Below are 22,053 nucleotides of genomic sequence, written 5' to 3' on the forward strand. Positions count from 1 at the left end.
CATACTGTGCAAAAAAAGCTGATCTAAAAAGAAAAGGTCAAGAAGCTTAGTTTTCATTTACAAAAGTGTTCACAACATGGGAAAAACTGACTCCAAAGCTAAAACAATCTCCTAATTGATAGATGCTGAATGATTCTTTCCTAGAGATTGTGTTTATACTAAGGTGAAAGAGTTTTCAAATTAATAACCCCCTAAAGCGATGTAATGATCTTATCTTATAAAGCCTCTTTAAGCAGCACTAAGGCACGCTGGTGTTTGCAGTTTATCTTGTGTCACAGAGGGAATGCCACATGGGAAAGGCGACGTTTCCGCTGATGCTGTAAAATATTTTTCTGTTCATTATATTTGTTTTCTTTGCAGTTTGTGAGATATTAAAGAGGATTACAGAGGCTGTCAAATGACTTTATCACCTACTAAAAATTGCAGAGTTTTAATATGGAAGTAATGAATATGATTTGTCATTTCCCGTAATGGATAACTTCAAAGTGCTCTCTCAACATTTTTGTGCAACTTTCTAATGGTATTTGGAGCAGACATGATGCCATAAGCTGGTCATGACTGTAGTCAAAGCAATAATCAGAATAATTCAAAGAACCACCTGCAGGGAAAATTATGAAGATCTCTCAATATGTCCTGAGCTGCTGTGAACTCCCAACAAACAACCCAGAACTCCACTGATGAGGAGAAATCTCCCTAAAGCTTTTGAAGTTCCAGGAGAACAAGTGGGCAACGTGAGGTAATTTTACTTATATAGAACATTTTCTGCAACAAGGCATTTCAAAGTGGACTACATTTTGGTCTACTTGGACCAAGAGTGAGAAAAATGGACTGCTCACCACCAGAAGAAAAAAACTAACAGGAAAGTGCAGAGGTGGGAACATCAGATGTGTTTTGACTTACGCTAGTGGGAGATTTCATGTAAATAAAGAAAAGATGAGTGGAAACATTGACCAGGAAATTCTCGATAAGACTCTGCTGCCAAATGCTAAAATATGAAAATGAAAGGTTTCTTTCTTCTTCTTCTTCTTCTTCTTCTTCTTCAGCCATACAGTGATGCTGAACCCACAGCTAAGGACAAAAGAACTGCTTGAATGGAACTGAAAATCAGCAACAAAAAAAGAGCTGAAAATCAAAGTACAAAGAAGAGGACCAAGGACAGATGTTTCAAAATAATGGCTGTCTGACAACATATGCGAATATTTTGCCCACATAGGAGAGAGCTACGTCTAAGTTTCCTTGATAAGCAAAAGCTTTTCAGTTAAGTGTTTAAAAATAATTAATTTTTTCCTATTTTCATTTGTATTTATTTCACAGAGGTGAATTAGAAATCTATTAATGAAGAAAGACATAAAAAAAAATTGTGTTCTTTTCAAATTACAAATTTAATGGTAAGTTTACAAATGTCCAATCCCAAAGGAATATTAAAAGTTAGTTTTTTAAAATACAGATTTAAAAACAAAATGTAAGCATGTTAATTTAGATTAGCATGATAATATCATGATGTATACTACTGCATGCAGTGCTAGTTCATGAAGAAAATACTCAAGTGTTAAGGTAAATAATATCTCTTGATTTGATCAAGGGCCTCCGTCTGAAGCACTGAAGAGTTAGGATTTCCACAAGTTGCAAAACTCAAGTTTATTGTGTCTCCAGTTCAATTTAAACCACTTTCACTTTTTTTTTTTTTTTTTTTTACCTGAAATCGTCAATAATCGACTGGTGGAAGTGTCACCATTTGAGTAAACGCTTCATAGTTAATGATGCCGTTTGACTTGACGTTTGCTTCTTTGAAGAGGTCGTCCACTGAAGGAAGAAAAGAGAAGAGAAATAACAGATTTAAATATGATTTCAGACTAAGAAAGCTTTTAAAGCCACGTATTGAAAAGAATGAAATGCTGTTCAAGCTCGGAAAAGTTTTTCAGTCATTTGAGGCTTTTTAGCTTCTTTTTTTTAATTTTTCTTTACGGTTCATTATGTTGCCAGCAAAGTGGAAGTTTGAATCTATGCTAAAACAGAGGGGGGAAAATAGGAATGTTTTTTCTGAAATTGTCTATTATTTCTCTAGTTCTGCTCATATAAACCTCTAGTCTCATAAAATATTTGCTTTTATGGAAATGAACCAATAATAGAGACGCAGCAATGTAGCTATTGTCATGAAATTTGTTGTTTTTTTTTAACGAAAATGAACCCACTGCTTTTTACATACTCTGTGCACAAAACTGGGTTTGTATTTTGAATAAAGCAGTAGGATCGGTATTAGATTTACTGCTGTGTGCCAAACACAAATCTGACTAGTAACTCACTGTGTTCTGTCCCTTAAAAACTTCGATGAAATTGTACATTTTTTAGGTAATTTGTGTAAAGTGTTTAATCTGAATATTATACAAGATGAATGAATATTATTTTTGCACGTATAATGTTCCAGGAGATAATCTGTACCAGGATGATCAACAAAGACCAAGGAGTGATTAAGTATGCCCTACACACAGACGCAAAAAAAAAAGGACACACAAGTCTTTCTAATCTGGCTTTTTTATAAAGCCTTGCAACCTCTGCAAATATGTCCAGAATCCTTAAACAGCTGCATTATGGCAGTACAGAAACCCAGTTCTGTCTCTGCTGTTTCTATTTTTTTAATTTTTTTTGTCAAAGTCCAAAGCACTGTTGTCTGCTCTTTTAGTGGAGGGGCATTAATATTCAGCAGTTCAGAGATCCACTAACTTGATGGTTGTTTTCCCGCTGAGACTGAGTCAGGCTTTTTGACTGTGAGCTGCTTAATGTGCATGGCACCCACCCAGTGACACCCGCCCACTGACGGTGCTTAGAGTTACATGAAGCCAGCAACTGCTTGAATAAGAGGGCTTTGAAAGGCTCCAAACACCTCTGGAGATTTACCCAGACTTTAGCATCTCCTCTGTGTGTCGTCCCATCAAACCTCGCAGCTTGGGATTCATAGTTGTTGCCATCAGAAATGACACAAGAGATATTCTACTGTGTCTGTAAAAAAAATTAGGGAAATATTTAAATAATGGCTTGGCAGTTTTTGGGAATGCAGTACTACATTTTTATTTTAAGTACAAAAATAATGTTGCTTAGGGTATAAATAGGAGAATGGGTTTTTTTTTTAAAAAAAGGCACTTTTCTGGAAACAAATTGAACTGGTTTCTTTTAATTACTACTAAAGGCAAAGTAACAAAAAAAGAACCTTTGTGCTTTTAACCAGCTGGATTTGAGGTAATGAAAGCTGACAAAGTGGCAAACTGCAAATGTGCTTGTTTGTGCTTTTAATGTGATTTTGAGAGCTGCTAAAAGGACGGGTTTGGCTGGGCTTTCCTGAGCGTAACTCTAAACTGTTTTATGTTGTGTGAAAATTGCTCAACATTATCTTGTCCTAATAGTCAGCAAAGGAATACATAGGCACATTTTACAAGATCTCAGAAATATTTAAACTGGGTTAATCTGATTATGAATTTATTTAGTAGAACTTTCAATTTTCCTCAACGCACCAATGCTCTGTAGAAAAGAAAAAGACATTTGGAATCAGAGCCTGCAGATGTTTAAGGAAGAAAATAAAGAATTGAGGAAGGCTCCTAATAAAATTTAAGGAAGGACCGGTCTTCCAACGAACTGAACTGATGAAAAGGTTTGAATTAATATTATTGTTGTTCATTTTTTAGCAATGACAATAAATAAATCCACTTCCGTAGGAACTAAGTGCACATAAAAAGGCAGAATAGAATATAAACAGCCTTTACTGTCCTGCAAAGGACAATAAAGGACAATAAATAAATGTCTTTCTATTTCGGCAAATGTGGGGAAATTCAGGTGTAAAAGTTCACACAAAGACAATATATAAAAGACAAAAAAATTACAAAACGTGCTTTTTTTATTTAAGCACCACGGATTTCTCATACCCTCTGAGGGTCTGCAGAAATATATCGATATTGAACATTTCTCAATATAACTGCTACAATAAACTGCTATTTTTCTAACCTCCTGCAGACGCGAGCTATGCTGCAGCACAAATTCAAGATTCAACATGATCAGGAACCAAGATGTAAAATCAGCATTTTCAGTTTGTTATTTTTGTTGCTGTTATAATGTGATGAAGGTACTTTTGTTGGTGCCTTCACTTGTAAGAAAAAATGTAACGTCCATTTGCTGCTGCTTCTGTACAGACGGCGTATCCGTCAGGAAAGACCAAGATGGCATGGTGAGTGCAGCCCCTCAAATCGAATTGCAGTAAAAAATATATAATTTGTTGATAGAAAAAACTCCTATTTTAGACACTGAGGTTGTTTGAGCAGACGGGGAAAGAACATTTCCAAACTTGAATTGAGGCGAACAGCTTGTGAGTTGTCTGGGAGTCACAGAGCTGAACTCAAAAGAAAAACTGATTCTGATCGCTTTCTATATATCATTACAAAACATGATGAAGATACAATAAATGTATCCAGAAATTTGGTGAATTGTCAGTTTAGATAAAAGAGGGAGTCAGAAGTTTATACTTTTACTACTAATATTATTTTTGTCTTATCTAAAGTAATGTAAGAAAATGTAAGGGCATCCACCATTTTATCAGTCCTTTGAGTCAACCCATCTCTGGCAGGATGTAACAGTTTTAAAGATATCTGTGCTTTTCACTCAGATGAACAAAATGTCCAAAAATACCAACCACTGAAAACAATATTGTTAAATTTACCCGTCCATTACCTTAAACGTAGCCAGTTTTATTACAACACACTGCTACAGTACTACAGTGACGTGTGAAATCAGCATGTTATTGTTGCTAATCAAAGGATTTTGGCCAAATTAATTCAACATGAGTCAATTTTAAAGAACAATTTACCTTCTTTGTTTGTGAGTTTCTCTCCTAAGGTGGTCAGCTTGGCCCGTAGCTCAGCTGCCTGGATCTGTCCTTTCTTCTGCTTGTCCGTCATCCTAAAGGCCTCCAGGATTTCATTCTTCGGGTCTTCCTGCTGCATCTGCCTGTGCATCATGATCAGGAAGGTAGAGAAGTCTACTTCGCCTGTCTTTCCTAAACAGACATTACATTCATTAACTAGATGCAGTCAAAACATGTGTTACAAAGCGATGTGCATGTGTGTATGTACATTTTTCTTATTTCAGCAGAATTTTAAACCACCTGTAGCTCCTAGGAGCCAAACGTTCTTGCATCCGTTTCATGTGGTTTTGATCAATATCTCTCCAGGACTTGCACGGGTCTTTTTAAATGTATCAAAAGAATGAGAAAAGTGAACCAAGACACTATGAAGGCTCCACCTTAAAAGCACCTTCTAAAACAGAAGCATATTACCTGAAAGCTATGTAAAGGATTTAAAAAATAATAATAATCAAAGCAGAGCGTGAGAAATGTCAAGCTTCTATGTAGTCTCTCACTGTTAGTTATAAAATCCTGTTTTCTGATTGATAAATTGGGGTATCTGTTGTTTTTCACAGATTCAGCAAAATCTTTAGGATCTGTGAGATTGGCTGCTGGGAGCAAAGTGCCTGTTGTGAGGCGAGCACCTAAAGGGTTAACTGTTAAACATTACATTTCGATCTTTGTTCTCAGTGTACATACCGATTTTTTGGACTTGAAGATGCCTTTCTATTTCGCCAAGCGTGGGGCTTGTTCCCAGGCAGCGCATAACTGTTATCAGATCTTTTGACTCGATTTTACCCTTCTGCTTTTTGTCGTACAAGGAGAAGCATTCTTTGAACTCTGCAGAGAGAAAACGGTAGAAATGATACTATGTGTTCCTAAATGAAGCAAAGAAGCCGGTTAAGATTGATTTGAGTACAGATGTTTTGCTTATGGTGGAATTTGATCCTTAAGTATCAAGAAACGGTTAAGTGATTGTATAAGGAAGTGCTAAGGAAAACAAAACACAAACAGCTCTTACCGCTGATTTGAGCTGGTGTAAAGAACTTAGCCTGCAGAGCAACAACAGCTTAGTGTTAGTTGTCATATAAACAAGACTGATTCATATTAAAATATACAAGAAGGCTTTAGGAAAATACTTTCTTTCTCTTACCATTTCTAAAGCTGTTGCGCTTCCTTCCTGGAAGAAGAGTGCGCTCTGTTACTAACGTCACCTGTGCCTCCACCTGTCTAAAGTCCAGCTGCGATGGACTGTAGTGCAATTTAATACGTGTTGCTGTGGAAACGCTGATACCAGATCCAACATGCCGCACTGGCCCTTTCCTTACCACTCCCACATAAAGAAGAAGTCAGCAATAGCACAGAATCACCATATACTTCAACATGAAAGGATGACTATGTGGGAAAACAAAGGCTTATATGCTTAAGGCCCATTCAAATCAAGGTAAATTACTCATAACCCTGGAAGAGAAGCAGAAGGGTTGTTTGTCTCCAACTATTATCCCAGCGGTTTGTGCACCCTGCTGCTTGCTATAGGCTCCAAACCCCTGCAGCCGTACAGCAGGTGGAATGGAGAGAAACTAGGCCAACAGAGAGGGATTAGTGACAGAATGCATTAATGAAAAACACTTCCTGTCTTCTAGCCGAAGCTTAAAACATGCCAAAATTGCAAAATGGAGGGCTAAGGGGCCTTTGTTTAAAGCCAAAAAAATACATGCCTCTTTTTCTTCTATTGTTGTTTAGCTATAATATTAGCTTGCTGCAAAAAACAATATCTCACCAACTATTTTTGCTTTATATTTTAGGGCAAATATCTTAGTAGTCCTGAAATAAGATAAAACCAACTTGCAAGTATCTTTTCAGAAAGACAGAAGCTTTTTTTAAAGTCACTAAATATTTAATATTGATGGAAAAAGCACTTTTTCCATTGGCAGATTATTTCACTTACAAGACATTTTTCCCACATTTTAAGTGAAAATTATCTGCCAATGGAACAAGTACTTTTTCCATCAATATCAAGGACTTATTGACTTTTAAAAATGCTTCTATATCTTGCTGAAAAGTTACTTTCAAATTAATTTCATCTTATTTCAAGAATCCTAAGATATTTGCACTAAACATTAGACTGAAAATATTAGATTTTGTGTTTTTGCAGTGAGGAAAAAGTTACATGGACAGTCTGGTTTACATAAATAACGAAAAGTGAGAGAAGTAATATTCAAACTGTAAGCATTGTGTATCACATTTTTAAAGAAGTAATTAGAAATCTTCTATAACACAAAGTAATATTTTGGGGTTGTAAACATTTAGTAAGATAATTTGATTTTAAATGTTTTTCATATATATATATTTTTTACACACACTGAAAATACAATATTATCAGAAGCAGCCCTATTTAACTGATCATTTTTTCAGTATGTCAAGGGATTATGAGATTCCGTCAACTTAGGGACCAGTTTGTCAGGAGAACAAATGTTTTCCTCCAAGTCGTGTAAAGTCGTCAGACATCCTACTCTTCTGACTTACTGACTTTTAAAAATGATTCTATATCTTGCTGAAAAGTTACTTTGACGTTAGTTGTGTCTTATTTCAAGAATACTAAGAGATGTTGCATTGCAGAATGCAACACCTCTGAGAAACATCCAGATTGCTGAATGTTACTAAATCCCTTCCGCCGACATCTGGTGCGTTGAGTGAAAACAGAGCAGTGGAGGATATATGAGCACCACATTAATATACGCGGCTTCCCAGTCAAACACCAAGCACAGCGACTCCCCTCTGTGTTAATGTGTAGTAAATGTTTGACCTAAAACAGATGGTGTGGAGGAAATAAATGTACCCCGTTCTCTTTGACTCTTATTTTTATGTTTTGCAGCAAGAACGGTACAAATGTATGCATATTATTTTCCTTAAATGTGTCAGGAATCACTTTTGTTTCCCATTTGTAACCCACAGAAAAGCAGCCATGTTTCCTCTGAGATGCTGAAAGATTTATATCAACGGGTTTAGCAAGAGACTAATAGGATCCTTTGAGGTGAGACTTTGTTTGTCTCGCACTCTAGTTAATGCGGCTGTTTTTCAACATGTGCAAGATTTGGCAGCTGAATACATTTACTTGAAAGTACGAGTTGATGTATTGTTCTCATGGTGGTACACATCATCAAAAAATGTCAGTAACACATTAAACATACAGTAGGCTTCAGGTCCGGAGGAGACCAACTGTGATAATGAGCAACACAGATTAACGAGGAACGGGAACATCCTCCTTTTCCTTTAGCGGGTTAATACTCTTTAATAGACTAAAGCACAACAGTCCTCAAAAAAACATTTAAAAAATGCAAAAATATATTTAAAAAAAAACCAACATTTTTTCTACACAAGTGTTTGTTTCTCATAACCTAAAAATACCATGAGGAAGCCTGGATTACCTGAATACTGTCTGGGAGTATGTTTCACCTGCGCTTCAGAAATAATCGATCACATCATAAAAACACCGGTTGCTCCTATATTTAAAATTTGAACGTTCGGTTCAGTGGCTCTCCCTTATGTGTAAGGTGTAGTAGGACCAGGGCTCTGGAACATAAAACAGTCCGGGGTATTTGTTGCGTAGCACCGGGTCGTCCCACAGATAGGCCACCCACAGGGACACGAGCAGCAGAGTAATGCTGAAGCTATAAAAAAGAAAGGAGCCGTTGCTGTCCGGGGCGAGGCCTTTACGCTGCTGGAAAATCATCACTGTGAACATGGCGAGGAAAGTAAGGAGGAACAGTCCAGTTATCTGACCCTCGGTGGCCAAGTACCTTTGGGACGACAAAGAGAAAAACAGCAGGAGTTATTTTTGTGTAAGGCTATCAAATGGCTACATTTAATAAGTTAAATCTCATTTGTTTTTCCATAGGCTATGCAACAGCTCATAATTACAGGTACAATTATCATTAAACCAAAACAGATTTGGTGAACATGCACTCAAGAAAAAGGGAGTTTAAATTGGATTCACTATAAGGCAAAAAAATTGGACATAAACAAACAAGAAAAAGTAAAAAAATAAAATGATTTTACCCCAGAAACTTTAAAAATGTTTTGTCCTAGCTGAGGAAAAAAGTTGGGGTATCGTTTATTTTAACAACCGAGAGTAGCTGATGAGTATGACAGAGTATTAGGACCAAACGAAGAAAAGAAAAAAATTATAAAATTACCAGAATAAAGCTTAAAATGAAAAATAAGAAAATAAAAATGAGATTAGGTAAATAATACAACAATAAAGTTGTATGAGAATAAAGTCATAATATTACTGTATTCTCATAATATGACTTTATTTTCATATCATTACAACTTTATTTTTGTATTATTTACTTAACCTCATTTTTATTTTCTTATTTTTAATTTGTTAGGCCAGGAGCAAAGTGCAAATAGAGAAGGAGAAAGTTAAGATCATCTCTTCCATCACTCATAATGGACAAGCATTGTATCCCCTACTCCAGCGGCTCGCTCCCCGGCTTTTATTCATCACTTTATGAAGAACCTTTCTTTGCATAAAAAGGAGAATTATTACGCAAAGCATAATTTATGATAAAGTTGGTGCTTTCCAGTAGTCCTGGCCTTCATCTCACTCCTCCCTGACAAACTTTAGTCTCGCCTGCATGTTTTCCCATTGACATCAAAGGTCACATCCTTGCACACCTCCCACAAAAGTTAAACCTCTACAGAGTTTTTGGACACTCCTTTTAATGTCTTGCAATCTATTTTGAGGTTGAACTTGCTTCGACAGCAAGATCTTTTTAGCATGTTGGCTGTTGTTACTTTTTAATTAATATAGTTTGAAAGTTTCTTGATAAAAAGTTGTTGTTCCTGATAGTCCTCCAAAGCGATAAGAAATCTTTTTACTCACATCAGCAAAGTGCACCAACTACATTGTTCTATCTAAGCTGCAGAGCCCCACCATTGTTTTGTCAGCTGTTGGTGTCCACAAACGCACCACTTGTTTATCCTGAAAAGTCACATTCACCGAGTGCAGTTTGGCAGCAGCATCTCCAAGTGTCATCATTATGTGGCCCCGACGTGAGCCACTGTGACAGGAACTATAAACATGTTTGTCACGGCCAATTTTGGAGATATATGTTTCTATGTTGCAACGTCATGACATGCAGTCATGACTCTTGGCAAGAGATGAAGTACGTTATAGAGAGCGAGGAGCACCAGATGTAAAAGCCGAGGGGCTGTTAGCCCGTTTCTGCTTTACAAGACTGTCCCAAATTATTCCGGAAAAATCAAATCGCTTTACGGTGCGTAAATATTCAAATGCAACAGGCTTGTTTGCTGGCGTAATTCTTTGATACTTTGTGTTGGTGTTTGCACTGTTTTGTAATTCATGTCACTGCAGTAGACAGCCCTAAAAAATTTAGAAACAGTCGAGCTATTTCTAATTTTGTTAGTGCTGTTTATTATTTGGTTTTATTTCACAACAGACGAAAAAAGAGCAGATGTTATTACTGGATTCTGTGATGAAGAGAAATAGTGAGATGCAACATTTTGAATGTCCTTCTACAACCTTTGCCCTTTTCCTTTTGTGATGAAATCTGCCATAATTGTATTCTTTTTGCTTCAAGCTGATTTTCAGCTCATCTGCATCAAGCACACACAAGGCATCATTTCCAACAACTCCACACTTTTGTTGTTTTTTGGGGGTTTTTTTGCTTTTTTGAAAGCTGCATGCGAGCTTGGCTGCGTAAACTTATTCAATCTGCATAAGTCAAAGAAATCCAAAAAAATGCAAATAGAATTGCGTTTGTCTCCAGAAACATTTCCCTTTGTGAATCTGTGTGCGTCTTCCTGGGGAAGTATGCTCTTTCAAGTACGTCTCAAGTGTGTTTCAGTGCAGTCTTTCTTGAGGATTCTTTAATGGGATAAACTTAATTTAATTAAAAGTCTAACCGAGGTACCAGCTCATTCCATTAAAATATTATTGGAAAAGTAATTTATTGAAGAATATGGCTTAAACATAAATAAAAATGCAAAATTCAGTCCCTCTAAAAATGAAAATATTACATAACCTCAATACAGAAATCTTATGCTAACGTTATGTTATTGCCCATCAGGAGGAGAGTGAGCCTAAAGATACTGTTCAGACATATTAATCGAAAGTTGTGTGGAAGGAAAAAAAAAAAACGAGAATATGTGCCCAAGCAAAGCCCATTCAGAAGTTTTGGGAAGATTCAAAAGTTGCGTACTGCAGCTTTAGGAGCCACTAGACAGAAATGTATCTAAGTAATGGCCTGCTAGTGTCATATTTCTTGTGTTACGACACGCCTGGACCAGAAACGTTTTATGGTCTAAGGAGAAAAAGAATTGTCTGGTTGCTCAGAGGTCCAAAATATAATTCAAAGCAAAATTCATATTTCATTTGGAAATCAAACCTCCAGAGGCTGCAGGAAGAGTGAAGGGGCACAGAATCCAAGCTGCTTGAAGTCCAGTGTGAGGTTTCCAAAGTCAGTTTTGCCTTGGGGGGCCACATGTGCCACAGAGTTTTATCAAGTCTATTGTCAGCAGTGCCATTTTTCAGAAAACTTTAGAACATTTCAAGCTTCCTACTGCTGAGTCATCTCACAGATAGGCTGATTTTATTTTTAAGCCAGACTTGATACCTGCCGACTCTTGGGTATTAAAACTTAAGTTTTAATACCCAAGTATTAAAATACTTTAATACCCAAGTAGCCGGTATTAAAACTTAAGTTTTAATACCGGCTTTAAGGACAATGTGACCAACTAGCCAGCAAACTGGCCCGACCTTAACCTGAGAGTACCTATGGGGAATTGTCAAGGGGAAAATGAAGGACAGCAGACTTAATGTTGACGAGCCGCAGGTTGCAATAGAGAAGCTACCTGGGATTCCTGAACACCTCAGCAGAACCACAGACTGGTCTGCTCCATGCCACACTCTACTGATGCAGTACAACTTGTAACTATATACCGTACAGCACAAAGTCAGAATTTTCAGACATTCCCGGTTTAACTTTTTCATTGGTCCTATGGTTTGTCATTAGCTGTAAACCATAATCATCATAATTAATGTAATGAAAAGCTTGAAATATGTCAGTCTGCCTGTGATGAATCAACCTGATATGAGTCTCATTTTAAGTTGAACTGATGACACACATTTAGTTTCTCGAACACTTATAGTTCATGTGGCTAATGAATCAATGTACAAACAATCAGTTTTTAATTCATGCAACATTGTATTTCAATTTTATACATTTAAAATGATATTCATGGTGAATGATTTAGAAAGCTATCACAAAAAGAACTGACCAATAGTAGAGAGAGCTGGGTCCCAGTAACAGCCAACCAGAGAGAGGCATTTTCTCCTGACCGTCAGAGTCTGAGAAGCAGGCACTGAAGTAGATCAGCACAATGATGAAGAATGGAATATACCTGGGAAAAAGAAGCAGACTCTGTCATAAACTACATTTGTTCATCTTTTTCTTTTCATATTTGTTTCAGAAAGGGGTGATCTGGCTAGTAGTATTAGTATGTTATCTTATTCACAGAAATTCACCAAATGAACCCATCACACCACTACACTAATCTGTCAAGGCGGCAGACTGACTGAAGATGAACATCTCCCTTCATTAAATTACATTATTTTTTTAATCAGCATTGAGTAAAACTTTTAAATACTTTACTCAAAAGAAACATCTACACAAGTAATGTCTAAACTCAATCACAACTTCCTGAGTTGTGAATTAAACGTCAGGGACAGCGGAGCTACACGACTCTAATTGCTGAAAATAAACCCAGCAGGCTTAAAAACAAATGACAATATTTCTGAAGCAGAACCTGTCCAGTCTTCATAAGCTGATATTACATTAAAAATAAACAGAAACATACTATTTTTTTGTCTTGAATGAATGTTTCTAAATTAATATTTTATATATAATATAAGTTTATTTGGTATGTACTGATATTATATTAAAAATAATCAGAAATGAACTTTTTCTTGTCTTGAATGAATGTTTCTAAATGAATACTTTATATATAATATCAGTTTATTTGGTATGTACTGATATTATATTAAAAATAATCAGAAATTAACTTTTTCTTGTCTTGAATGAATGTTTCTAAATGAATACTTTATATATAATATCAGTTTATTTGGTATGTACTGATATTATATTAAAAATAATCAGAAATTAACTTTTTCTTGTCTTGAATGAATGTTTCTAAATTATTGCTTTTGCAACTTTGGGAATTAACTCATGCTAACTACTCTTAAGCACAGGTAAAACACAGATTCATACTGATCACTGCTCTCTGAGACATCAAGGTCGGACATCTCTCCTGCTGAGAGGAAATTATGCAGCTCTTACAACAGTTATAAACCTGCCAAATCGACTCCCATCTATTCAAACATAATAAAAGGATATTATATTCACACCTCGGTTCACTTCTTAGAAGGCAGCCAAAGGCTTATATATATATATATATATATATATATATATATATATATATATACATGTGTATGTGTTTTCCAATAACTTCTCTTTAAAGTTAAGTATAGGCTCATAGTTGATATATTCAACCCTAATAGACCCTCCAAGAGTGAATAACGTGTTAAGGAGAAGGACTTCTAAAAAATTTAAGATGATAGTTCTCAGAGTTTTTCTTCCATTTTGTTCCCATCTTTGAAAAGTGTGACCTAATGTCATGTAATTAACGAGATACTAAAGGTCAACTTGAGGAGATATTCACGGTCAGTGTCATTAGTCCTGCTAATTCATTCATTATATAAAAAAGTGAATTTACATGCCACTCAGCCTGGTTTGTAATTAGCAAAGTGGATGAGTCAGTCTGCAGTTAGATACCGCGTTGGTAATGAAATAAAAGGATTATTATCTACAAGGACAAAAGGCTTGCTTTTTAACGCTCAGTTTCCATTTTTTATTTATTTGGGGTTTTTTTACCCCTCCAGGGGGTCTTTTGTGGGCTCTAGTGTCCCTTATATGATAGTAGGCTGACAGGAAACGGGGAAGGAGAGGGGGGAAGACATGCGGCAAATATCGTCGGGTCCGGGAGTCGAACCCGCGACGGCTGCGTCGAGGACTCAAGGCCTCCAAATACGGGTCGCGCTAATCACTACGCCACCACGGCACGCCCCTTATTTTATTTTTTTAACGTGTCCTGCCTCTGCGTTCCAGGCGTACCATGTGAAAGAAGCTGGTGGGCTGCATGTGTCGAGGAGGTTTTGCTCTGAAAAGCGAACCTGGGGATGGAATCTTAATTGTGTGATGGACCCCTGAGGCCAAACAGATATGAGGAAGGGACGCAGAGCACAGGCCGACCTCCTGGTCCCCCGTCCTGAGGCCAGAATCCCTTCACCCCCGTAGCTAGGTAACCACACAAGCCCACAGCAGCAGTGGGAACATAAAGTCCTGTGATGTTTTTGAATAATGTGCAGCATGGTGGGTGTACATCTCGATCAATGGGCTGGAATTTTAGTGCTTTACTTCGTCCTACGACCTCATCGAGTTACTTTTACTTCTTTTATTTATTTCATATTAAATCCTTTCAAAATATGAGCTGATAAGGAAACTGTACCCACATGCTTCAACAAGGGGGTTGAGTTAAGCTTTTACAGCAGCGGTCCTTGTAAGTAAAAAGTAGGTAAAACTTTATTTATATAGCGCTTTTCACAGATAACATCATACACACAGATAACCTACAACATGTAGGAAAGCACATCAAACCTGAATCACGTCTTATTTCACTGGATAACGGGACTCAGGTGTAAGTTAGGAGCATTGTTAAGTTTTAAGGTTCAGAATGTGCTTGAACTATAAAAATAAATTCAACTTATTTATTTTTTTTGTTTCACCTATTTGACAAGAACTATGTTGGTCAGTCCTAAACATGAGTGGAGTTTGTAGACTGGCACTTTTTTTTTTTGCTGAATTTCACACACAGAGAACTGGACACACCAGCAGAGATTATGACTGAATTTTGATGAGGCATAAAAAAATGCCTTTGATAATAAATTCCTCCCATTAATTTCTCCTCAGGACTAGGGCAAATGTAAATGCTACTGCCTACTTTGAGCTCGGCTAGGAGCCTTTGGAAATAACATAGTATGTAAGTAATGGTGGCAGATCACAATAGCTTCTGCGATGCGTTTGATCATGAGCTAAAAGGCAGCGAAATTGTTTAAAACATTCTCAGAGTTTGAACTCTTGCTTATTTATAAACCAAATTTATAATCTTAAATATATTTAAACAGTAATGGGTAAGTAAATCATGACTCGCTGCTTTCAAACTTATCCTGCGCCATTTCATTGCATCTATAAATCATGTATGTAATTATCCCAAACACGTACCACATTAAGTGTCCCAGGTGCTCATCGTAATAATACAGCAGCTCAAATGAATCAATCTGTAAAGGAAGGACAAAAACACTGAATCAGAGATGGGAACTCCTTCCAAAACCCGCGAGTACGTTCAGCCAACTGTGTGCTTCAGCTTTATGCAACACTGCCACCTACTGATGCTGTACGCTTTATTTCAGAAACACATTTAGAGACAGTACACAAAATGGGAGCAGAAACATATGAACAAAAAAAGTGTGAAGAAAGGTAACAGATGCACACTCTTTCAGACGCAGCACCGGGGATTAATTAGGAGAACATCACAAGTCGTAGTTGGCCCCTCATGTTGCGATTTTTCACAAACTAAACCCGTGGGAGAACAAACAAACCATCAGGCCTTCAGGCAAACTATAAAATAATCCACATATTGCAGCAGGGTTTTTTTTTTTATACAATATGCCTCCGATTTGTTTTTTTTAATTGTCCAGCTTTTTAGTGACACTTAGATGTTTAAGATCATCAAGAAATGCAACCTAAGTAAATAAAAATATTCTGCAATCTGATATTTACTTGTAAAAGAGGGGAAGAAATGAGGAAAGGGGTCACGATTTCATGTAGAGTCAAGCTGGTTTCTCTTGTTCGCAACCAGCTATTTACAAAAATATCCTTTTACTATTTATCCCCCCTAACCTTTGGGTGGCCGAATAGCCATTTTATCTATAGTTCCTGCTGACATAACTATAATTCCTAAAAACATGCAATTATAAATGTCCTAATGCCTTGATGCACTCTTGCTATTCAGTAATGATGTGCTGCTGTACACTCAGTGACAGTGTATTTGGGGAAAATGAGGGCATTAATGATTTACAAGCAGATTGCTATGTGTCCAGTGAAACAAACAAAAACCATTAACAGTTGTAAAAGTTTCCAGATATACTTGGATCGCCTCCATTTAAATGAAGACTATTAAACATTTAGTTTCATGCAGTCTGCCGTACCAACACTAAGTGAAATACTGGCCCCTGGGTTTGTCTGACTAGAGTCGATATTATTGCCACAGAGTTTCTACAGAAACTGAAGTTTATTTATTTATCAAAAAGCTTATTCATGGAAGTCCCTTCAGTTTTTCCCCCAATTTCACGATTTTGGAAATTCACGCAAAATTAACATTCCCCTACATTTTTTTACGCTAATTAATTGTGTGTTTATTGCAAATTTTCAGCAAAAACTGTAATAGACATTAGGTTGAAGTGACTGGTAACTCCTGTCTTCTACTATGATCCCTCAGCCTAACCTGATGTCAAGTACATGATTCATATGGTGCATTACAGTCACATTTCATTTACTGTCATATGCAAGCGCAAACATAGCAAAAGTAGCACCAAAAAAAGATCTGATTCTGACTGCATAAAAATCACAAAGACAATCAAAAAAATCCAGGAGTGACTGTAATGAGTCGAAAGAAAATAGTTTCAGGTTTTCTTTTTATTTTGTCAGCAGAACACTGATGCATGATTTTAAAAAATCATTTTTATCTCTGTGTTTTACCTGCTCTGAAGCTCCTTAGGCACTCTTGGTTTTTTAAGTGCAGGTTCATTTCATTTCAACCTAGATTTTCTCTACTAAATTAAAAATTTCCCTTCTCCTGAGCTGTTACACACACAAGGAGACGTGGCTCAATAAAATTATGGCTCCTGGCGCTGCCCTGTGTTATTTCCAAGAATCTGTCACCACTGAGATTGAAAAACCTACCAAGAAGGAGGCGTTATTATCAATCAAGCAGCTTGTTAGTGAGTTCATGGGAGTGTGTGCTTCAGTGCCAACTTTCATTTCTGATTGTTGTCAGAGCAACAGCGATGCTCTGAAAAACAACGTTCAGAAAACAGACTCAAACGGGGGTCCTGAATTAACTCACAGGTCACAGACTTTGATCGAGAGGAGTAATTGCATATCAAACTCATCATCTCCTGCTGTCAGATGGTTGTGACGGGCTGAGGGGAAACAGGCTCTTCCCTTCTGTGGCACAAACCTGCATGAATCATAATTAATCTCTAGATGCGCAGCGTGTTGGCGGACAGAGACAAACAAGCTTGTTTTATAATAAAGTCACAGAAGGGGAGCAAACAATCTTTGGGAAAACAATAACGTTGAGCTGGGAGGAAAACCACAGTCACGTTCCAATTTTATACGAGGCGCAGAGACCAGCGTTAATGCCCACACCTGATGGGTAAAACTCATAAATCATCGCAATTTCAATGCCAGTGTGAATGTGATGGGGCTTGCGGGCGCCTTACCAGTGAAGCCGGTTTGAGGTCTTTGATGATTGGGTTTTCTCTGACTGACAGGTGCAGCTGGTAGCCGCTCAGGATGAGCCGGTGGTTGATGGAGTCTCCCACCAGGTGGATGCTGGCCCCCATGACAAACGTGATGATGCAGAGGTGGACGGCTGTGTGGGGAACAGGCCTGGGAGCGCGCTCGATCAGCTGCAGGGAGCAGAACCACCCACTTTCTTTATTTAATACCAGTTGTGTCAAGGGAAAAAAAAAAGGTTATTTTGGAGCTCCGATGTGGACGGTAGTGCTTCAGTGGCTTCCTTTCAGACAACGTTATGGTAATGTGATGTATTTTCCCCTTGACTTTTCTACTGAAAGCAGCACTCCTATTTTCCTGCTAAGCTCCACTGGCTTTTGTTCTTACTGTCAGCCGTCTGTTTCTTCTTTTGTTTCAAGCAAGCATCTGCCGTAAATGTAATGAATAATACATAGCGAGGAGGTTGTTTTTAGTTTAATAACGCTGTCTCACAAGGAAACCTCCAGCCCAAAAGTAAAAGCAAGTCAAATGCGAGCTTGATTGCAGGTATTCTTCATTGTTTTCAATTCTATTCTCTTTGTTCTCCTGTTCTTTGTTTATGATACTGAGTAATTAAAACTCCATCTGCCTTCATATTTAGACAAGTCACTTTTTTTCTTTTTTAACTCTGTTCCAAGTGTCAGGGCATGCAGAATAACAGCAATACAAAAACAATCTCCTAATTAGCAGCAGTGATTTTTGTTCTAAAACACAGAGAAAAGAAAACATGCTTACAGCTCTTTGAGGCAGATAATCAAGTCCAGTCACCCAGAGTGCTCTCATCTTTGATATTTTTATAACATTAAAAAAAACTATGTTGTTGTATTCCATATAAGAGTACACTATGTGTAAAGTCAGGGTAGGAAGAAAAAGACTTCACAGTTTTACAGATTTATCCATTTTGGTTCTGTTTCATCTCTCTATAGTAAATAAGGGACATATGGATATTTCATGTTTACTTTATTGCATTTTAGGTTAAATTTAAGTTAGTTATTCTATGTGTGCTTTGTGGTATAAAATACAATTTCTAAATGTCAGAGAATGCAGTACTGGATGTGGTGTAGCACCTCTTCCAATAGAGGGCGATGTAACTGGTAACAACAAACAGAACCAGGTTAACGCAACAGCCTTGACGCTGTAATAACCTTGTTGACAGCAATTAAACTCTACTCTGGCTTCAATTCATACTAATAATTCTCAAATTATGTCATTAACTCCTATAAAAAAGAGTCTATTTTTTCACCAATTATTACTCTTAGCCATTCCCAAAACAACTGATAAACGTAAAACATACTGATCTGAAGTCTCTGCCATCAGGTACATTAACAAAACTAAACTGCACGTTATGAGTTCAGGACATCTCCACACTTCATTTTAGAGGGAACAAAAAAACTTTACTTTGGTGTTTATGTCTATGTTAAAATGTACTTATTTTAATCTCAGTATCTCACAAAAATATCCATGCAGACAGTTATTTACTAAACTCACATATTTGATTAAAAAAAAGAAGGCAAAGCAAACACAAAGTTAGGGCCGGAAACTATCTCAGCAGAGCTGGCAATGCAGTCTTCTGCTGCGCCTGCAGAGCAAAGATAAACCAGAGAAGCAGCAAATCCAGACAGAAAATGGGCGCAAATTTCTGGTCTCACCTTAAGTGAGTCTCAAAACAGGTCACCTCCCACCAGCACTGATAATAAACTGAACATGTTCTTTTTTTTTTTTTTTGCTATTGATGGTAGCCCTGTATTTCTACATAACTTACTAATACCAACATTCAGTAGTCCTTGTCTAGGCATTACGTTGATTTAGAGGTTATTGTTTGTTTTTCAGGGATGTATGATGCAGCAAAGTCAAGTATCCAATTGGTAGCAATTGTTGCTTTGCAGCAGGAAGATTAAATCACAGTCTAGGGTCCTTTTGCATGGATTTTACATGTTTTCCCAGTGCATGTGTGGGTTCTCTCTGGATACTCTACCTTATTCCCACAGTCCTATAAACTTATGAGTCTCTTTTTTTGGTCTTTCTAGATTGCCCATAGAGTTGAGTGTGTGCAAAGTTGTTCTGTGTGCATTTGTGTTGCCCTGTGATCGATTCGCAACCTGTCTAGGGTGCACTCCACCTCTTACCTAATGAGCAACACTGCAGTTGATGGATGGATGGATGTTAGTTTTCACTTGCAGTTAGTTTTCACTTCCTGCAATTGGGTTTCTGCAAGTTTCACCAACTCAAATATAAGACTTTTTAAGACCATTATGAATGAAATTTAAGTCCTGTATCACAACAGAAATGAACTAAAGAAATATGCAAATAAATAAATTGTATGGGTTGGCAGCAGAAGTGAGTCAATGACTAAGACAAACATCATCCAGTCAACTGGCAATAAATTTGCACTTACCTTTGATGGACATAAAAAAGTTAGCTAGCTAGCAACAGTATATTAGCAGCTAGTTAGCAGTAGCCCCAACCACCTGGAGTCTCAGAATGCAATGTCTGCGAGCGACTCAAAGTTTTGCATAACAGCAAAATCGCACAAGAAAAAAGAAAACTACATGAAATGTGTAGTATCTAAGATAATGTTAGATACATGAATTTAAAGACTTTTTAAAGGTGTGCAGATACCCTGTATAATAAAAATGATTGATTTAAAAAAAAAGTCTTTTGGAAATTTTTTTTGTAAGTTGCAAGCATGCAAAGATCAGTATTTGCTTAAGATAATTGTCATGCATTCATAAAACAAAAAACGACAAAATTATCAGAGTTAAGCTTTAATTTGTAAAGCTGCAGAACATTGACAAAAATTATTCTGAATCCACTGTGGAGACAGATTAAAATTTCTTCATGAATGTTAAGTCAAACCTGCAAAAGCTGATTTATTATCATCGAAGAGCCATATGGCTAAGATTTACCTTGAGCAGCAGGAAAGGTGCGACGACATTGTAGATCATGTGGAAATAATCTCCAACACTTGGCTTGTTCAGAGGAAACATCTCCAAAGGAAGGGCAATCTAGAGTACAAAACATGTGGAAACATTTTGCTTTTTATTCATCCCTAAACTTTGGATGCGTCTGTCCAACCATGTCATATGCAAAGTAGGAGTTTAAACATCTACATACCATGGCGATGGGTCTTCCAAAGTCAAGTATCCAGTTCTGTAGAGTCAGACAGAGCCAAAGGTCAAAGTGAAAAGGTTGTCTTTCCCTCTTTGGGGCATTTTCTTTGCAAACACTGGCAGTACTGTGAAAACACATTTGCAATAACAATAAGTCATTCTAATAATAACCACGGAAATTTCACATTCCGATGACATTCTGAATTGCATTATACTGCTGCATGTACTACTGCAATAATTCAGATTAAGCGGCTGCCCTGATAAGTTTTTACTGCTCTCTGGTTTTATGTACAGTGCATAGCTAAGCAGTAGAATAAAGACTGGACGAACATAACTACATAAACACAAAAAAGTACAACAAACGTACACGTTTAATCATAAAATTTAAATTAATGACCTCATATCAATCACTCTATCAGTTCTGTTTCTGCAGGCTTTAAGTGCAACAGTGCTACTTCAGCTGTGAATTTGCTGACTGATGCAGTTTACCATGTTTATCGTGAACAGCTGTGCAATTTCCTGAGGAGCCGTGGGAGAAAAAAAGCCTTAAGTTTCTGTCTATCCAAATACAGAGCTGTGCCAAAATGGGTGAGTACAGACAAATGCACTACTGGCCAATCAATCCTGTCTGCCAAGGACTCAAGCAAAGTAAAAGAATCACAGCCTGCTTGTCAACACCAACAAAACTGAACTAGATTACCAATACATTGCCACAAAATACTATTTCTTCTATTTTTGTCACACTATTTAAATAAAATGTGTCACATTAATTTAAAAAAAAACTCCTTTAAGTAATGATTTTATTATTAAAAGGGGAAAAAGGGGCACATAATCCCACCGGTCCCATGAAAAAAGTAACTCCAGGAAGGTTATAATGAGCAACAAATCAGTTAATTGCAAGGTAAATTAAAATAAGCTCAATAATTTTCATTTTCATGATTTAATGCTTTTCTCTTTCTACCAAAAACTGGACCTCAAAGTCTCTGTTTACAGAGACTTCATAATTAATTTTATTTGTTGTTTTGTTTATTTATTTTGGATATTTAAAATGTCTTCCAGTTCCAGTGTTAAATGTTCATTAAAATTTAAAGTTTATTGATTTTTGAGAGAGTGTTCTTGCGTTACTATGCCATCACCATTATACTACTTGAAAAGGGTCAAGAAAAAAAAATTTTTATTGCAAGAACTTCTGGGACAATTTATCATCCAGAAAATTTGTTATTGTGACAGGCTTAATTGCCTCCCTTGTTAAATCTCAAATTTACTATGATTGAATTCGGGGGGTTTTTTGTTTTGTTTTTTTGAAATTCGAATGAAATTTCACCAGGCACGATCAGACCTAATTATCAACATTAGG

The 22,053-nt window shown here is 36.9% G+C and overlaps 2 protein-coding genes across 4 annotated transcripts in view; both read right to left on the bottom strand.

Moving 5' to 3' along the window:
- Positions 1-1,363: 1,363 nt before the first annotated feature.
- calml4a (calmodulin-like 4a) lies at positions 1,364-6,777 on the bottom strand. The gene is made up of 5 exons (XM_032560788.1): positions 6,039-6,777; positions 5,907-5,937; positions 5,585-5,725; positions 4,850-5,038; positions 1,364-1,803 (listed from the first exon to the last, which is right to left on the bottom strand). The coding sequence occupies exons 1-5, from the start codon at positions 6,039-6,041 to the stop codon at positions 1,706-1,708; spliced, it is 462 nt and encodes a 153-aa protein (XP_032416679.1). The 5' UTR covers positions 6,042-6,777; the 3' UTR covers positions 1,364-1,705.
- A 951-nt stretch (positions 6,778-7,728) lies between these two features.
- The window catches only part of cln6a (CLN6 transmembrane ER protein a), a 28,057-nt gene continuing 13,732 nt past the window's right edge, over positions 7,729-22,053 (bottom strand). For 2 of the 3 annotated variants that reach the window (XM_032561390.1, XM_032561388.1), the window contains exons 2-7: positions 20,701-20,821; positions 20,493-20,591; positions 17,532-17,720; positions 15,250-15,305; positions 12,191-12,313; positions 7,729-8,685 (exon numbers count right to left, since the gene is read on the bottom strand). In XM_032561390.1, the coding sequence (XP_032417281.1) occupies positions 8,415-8,685; positions 12,191-12,313; positions 15,250-15,305; positions 17,532-17,720; positions 20,493-20,591; positions 20,701-20,703 (741 nt within the window). In that variant the 5' untranslated portion in view covers positions 20,704-20,821 and the 3' untranslated portion in view covers positions 7,729-8,414. Of the gene's footprint in view, positions 8,686-12,190; positions 12,314-15,249; positions 15,306-17,531; positions 17,721-20,492; positions 20,592-20,700; positions 20,822-21,185; positions 21,415-22,053 lie in introns of those variants that run through there. The other variant, XM_032561389.1, reaches the window with a different exon arrangement.

The sequence above is a fragment of the Xiphophorus hellerii genome, chromosome 4 (genome assembly GCF_003331165.1).
Source record: "Xiphophorus hellerii strain 12219 chromosome 4, Xiphophorus_hellerii-4.1, whole genome shotgun sequence".
Classification (NCBI taxonomy): Eukaryota; Metazoa; Chordata; class Actinopteri; order Cyprinodontiformes; family Poeciliidae; genus Xiphophorus; species Xiphophorus hellerii.

Bases quoted from the DNA above. Each gene is read 5' to 3' on its own strand.
- calml4a (XM_032560788.1), bottom strand. The intron at 5,726-5,906 runs GTAAGAGCTGTT...TTCTCTCTGCAG, and splicing joins TACACCAGCTCAAATCAGCG to AGTTCAAAGAATGCTTCTCC. The intron at 5,039-5,584 runs GTATGTACACTG...ATGTCTGTTTAG, and splicing joins TCTTCAAGTCCAAAAAATCG to GAAAGACAGGCGAAGTAGAC.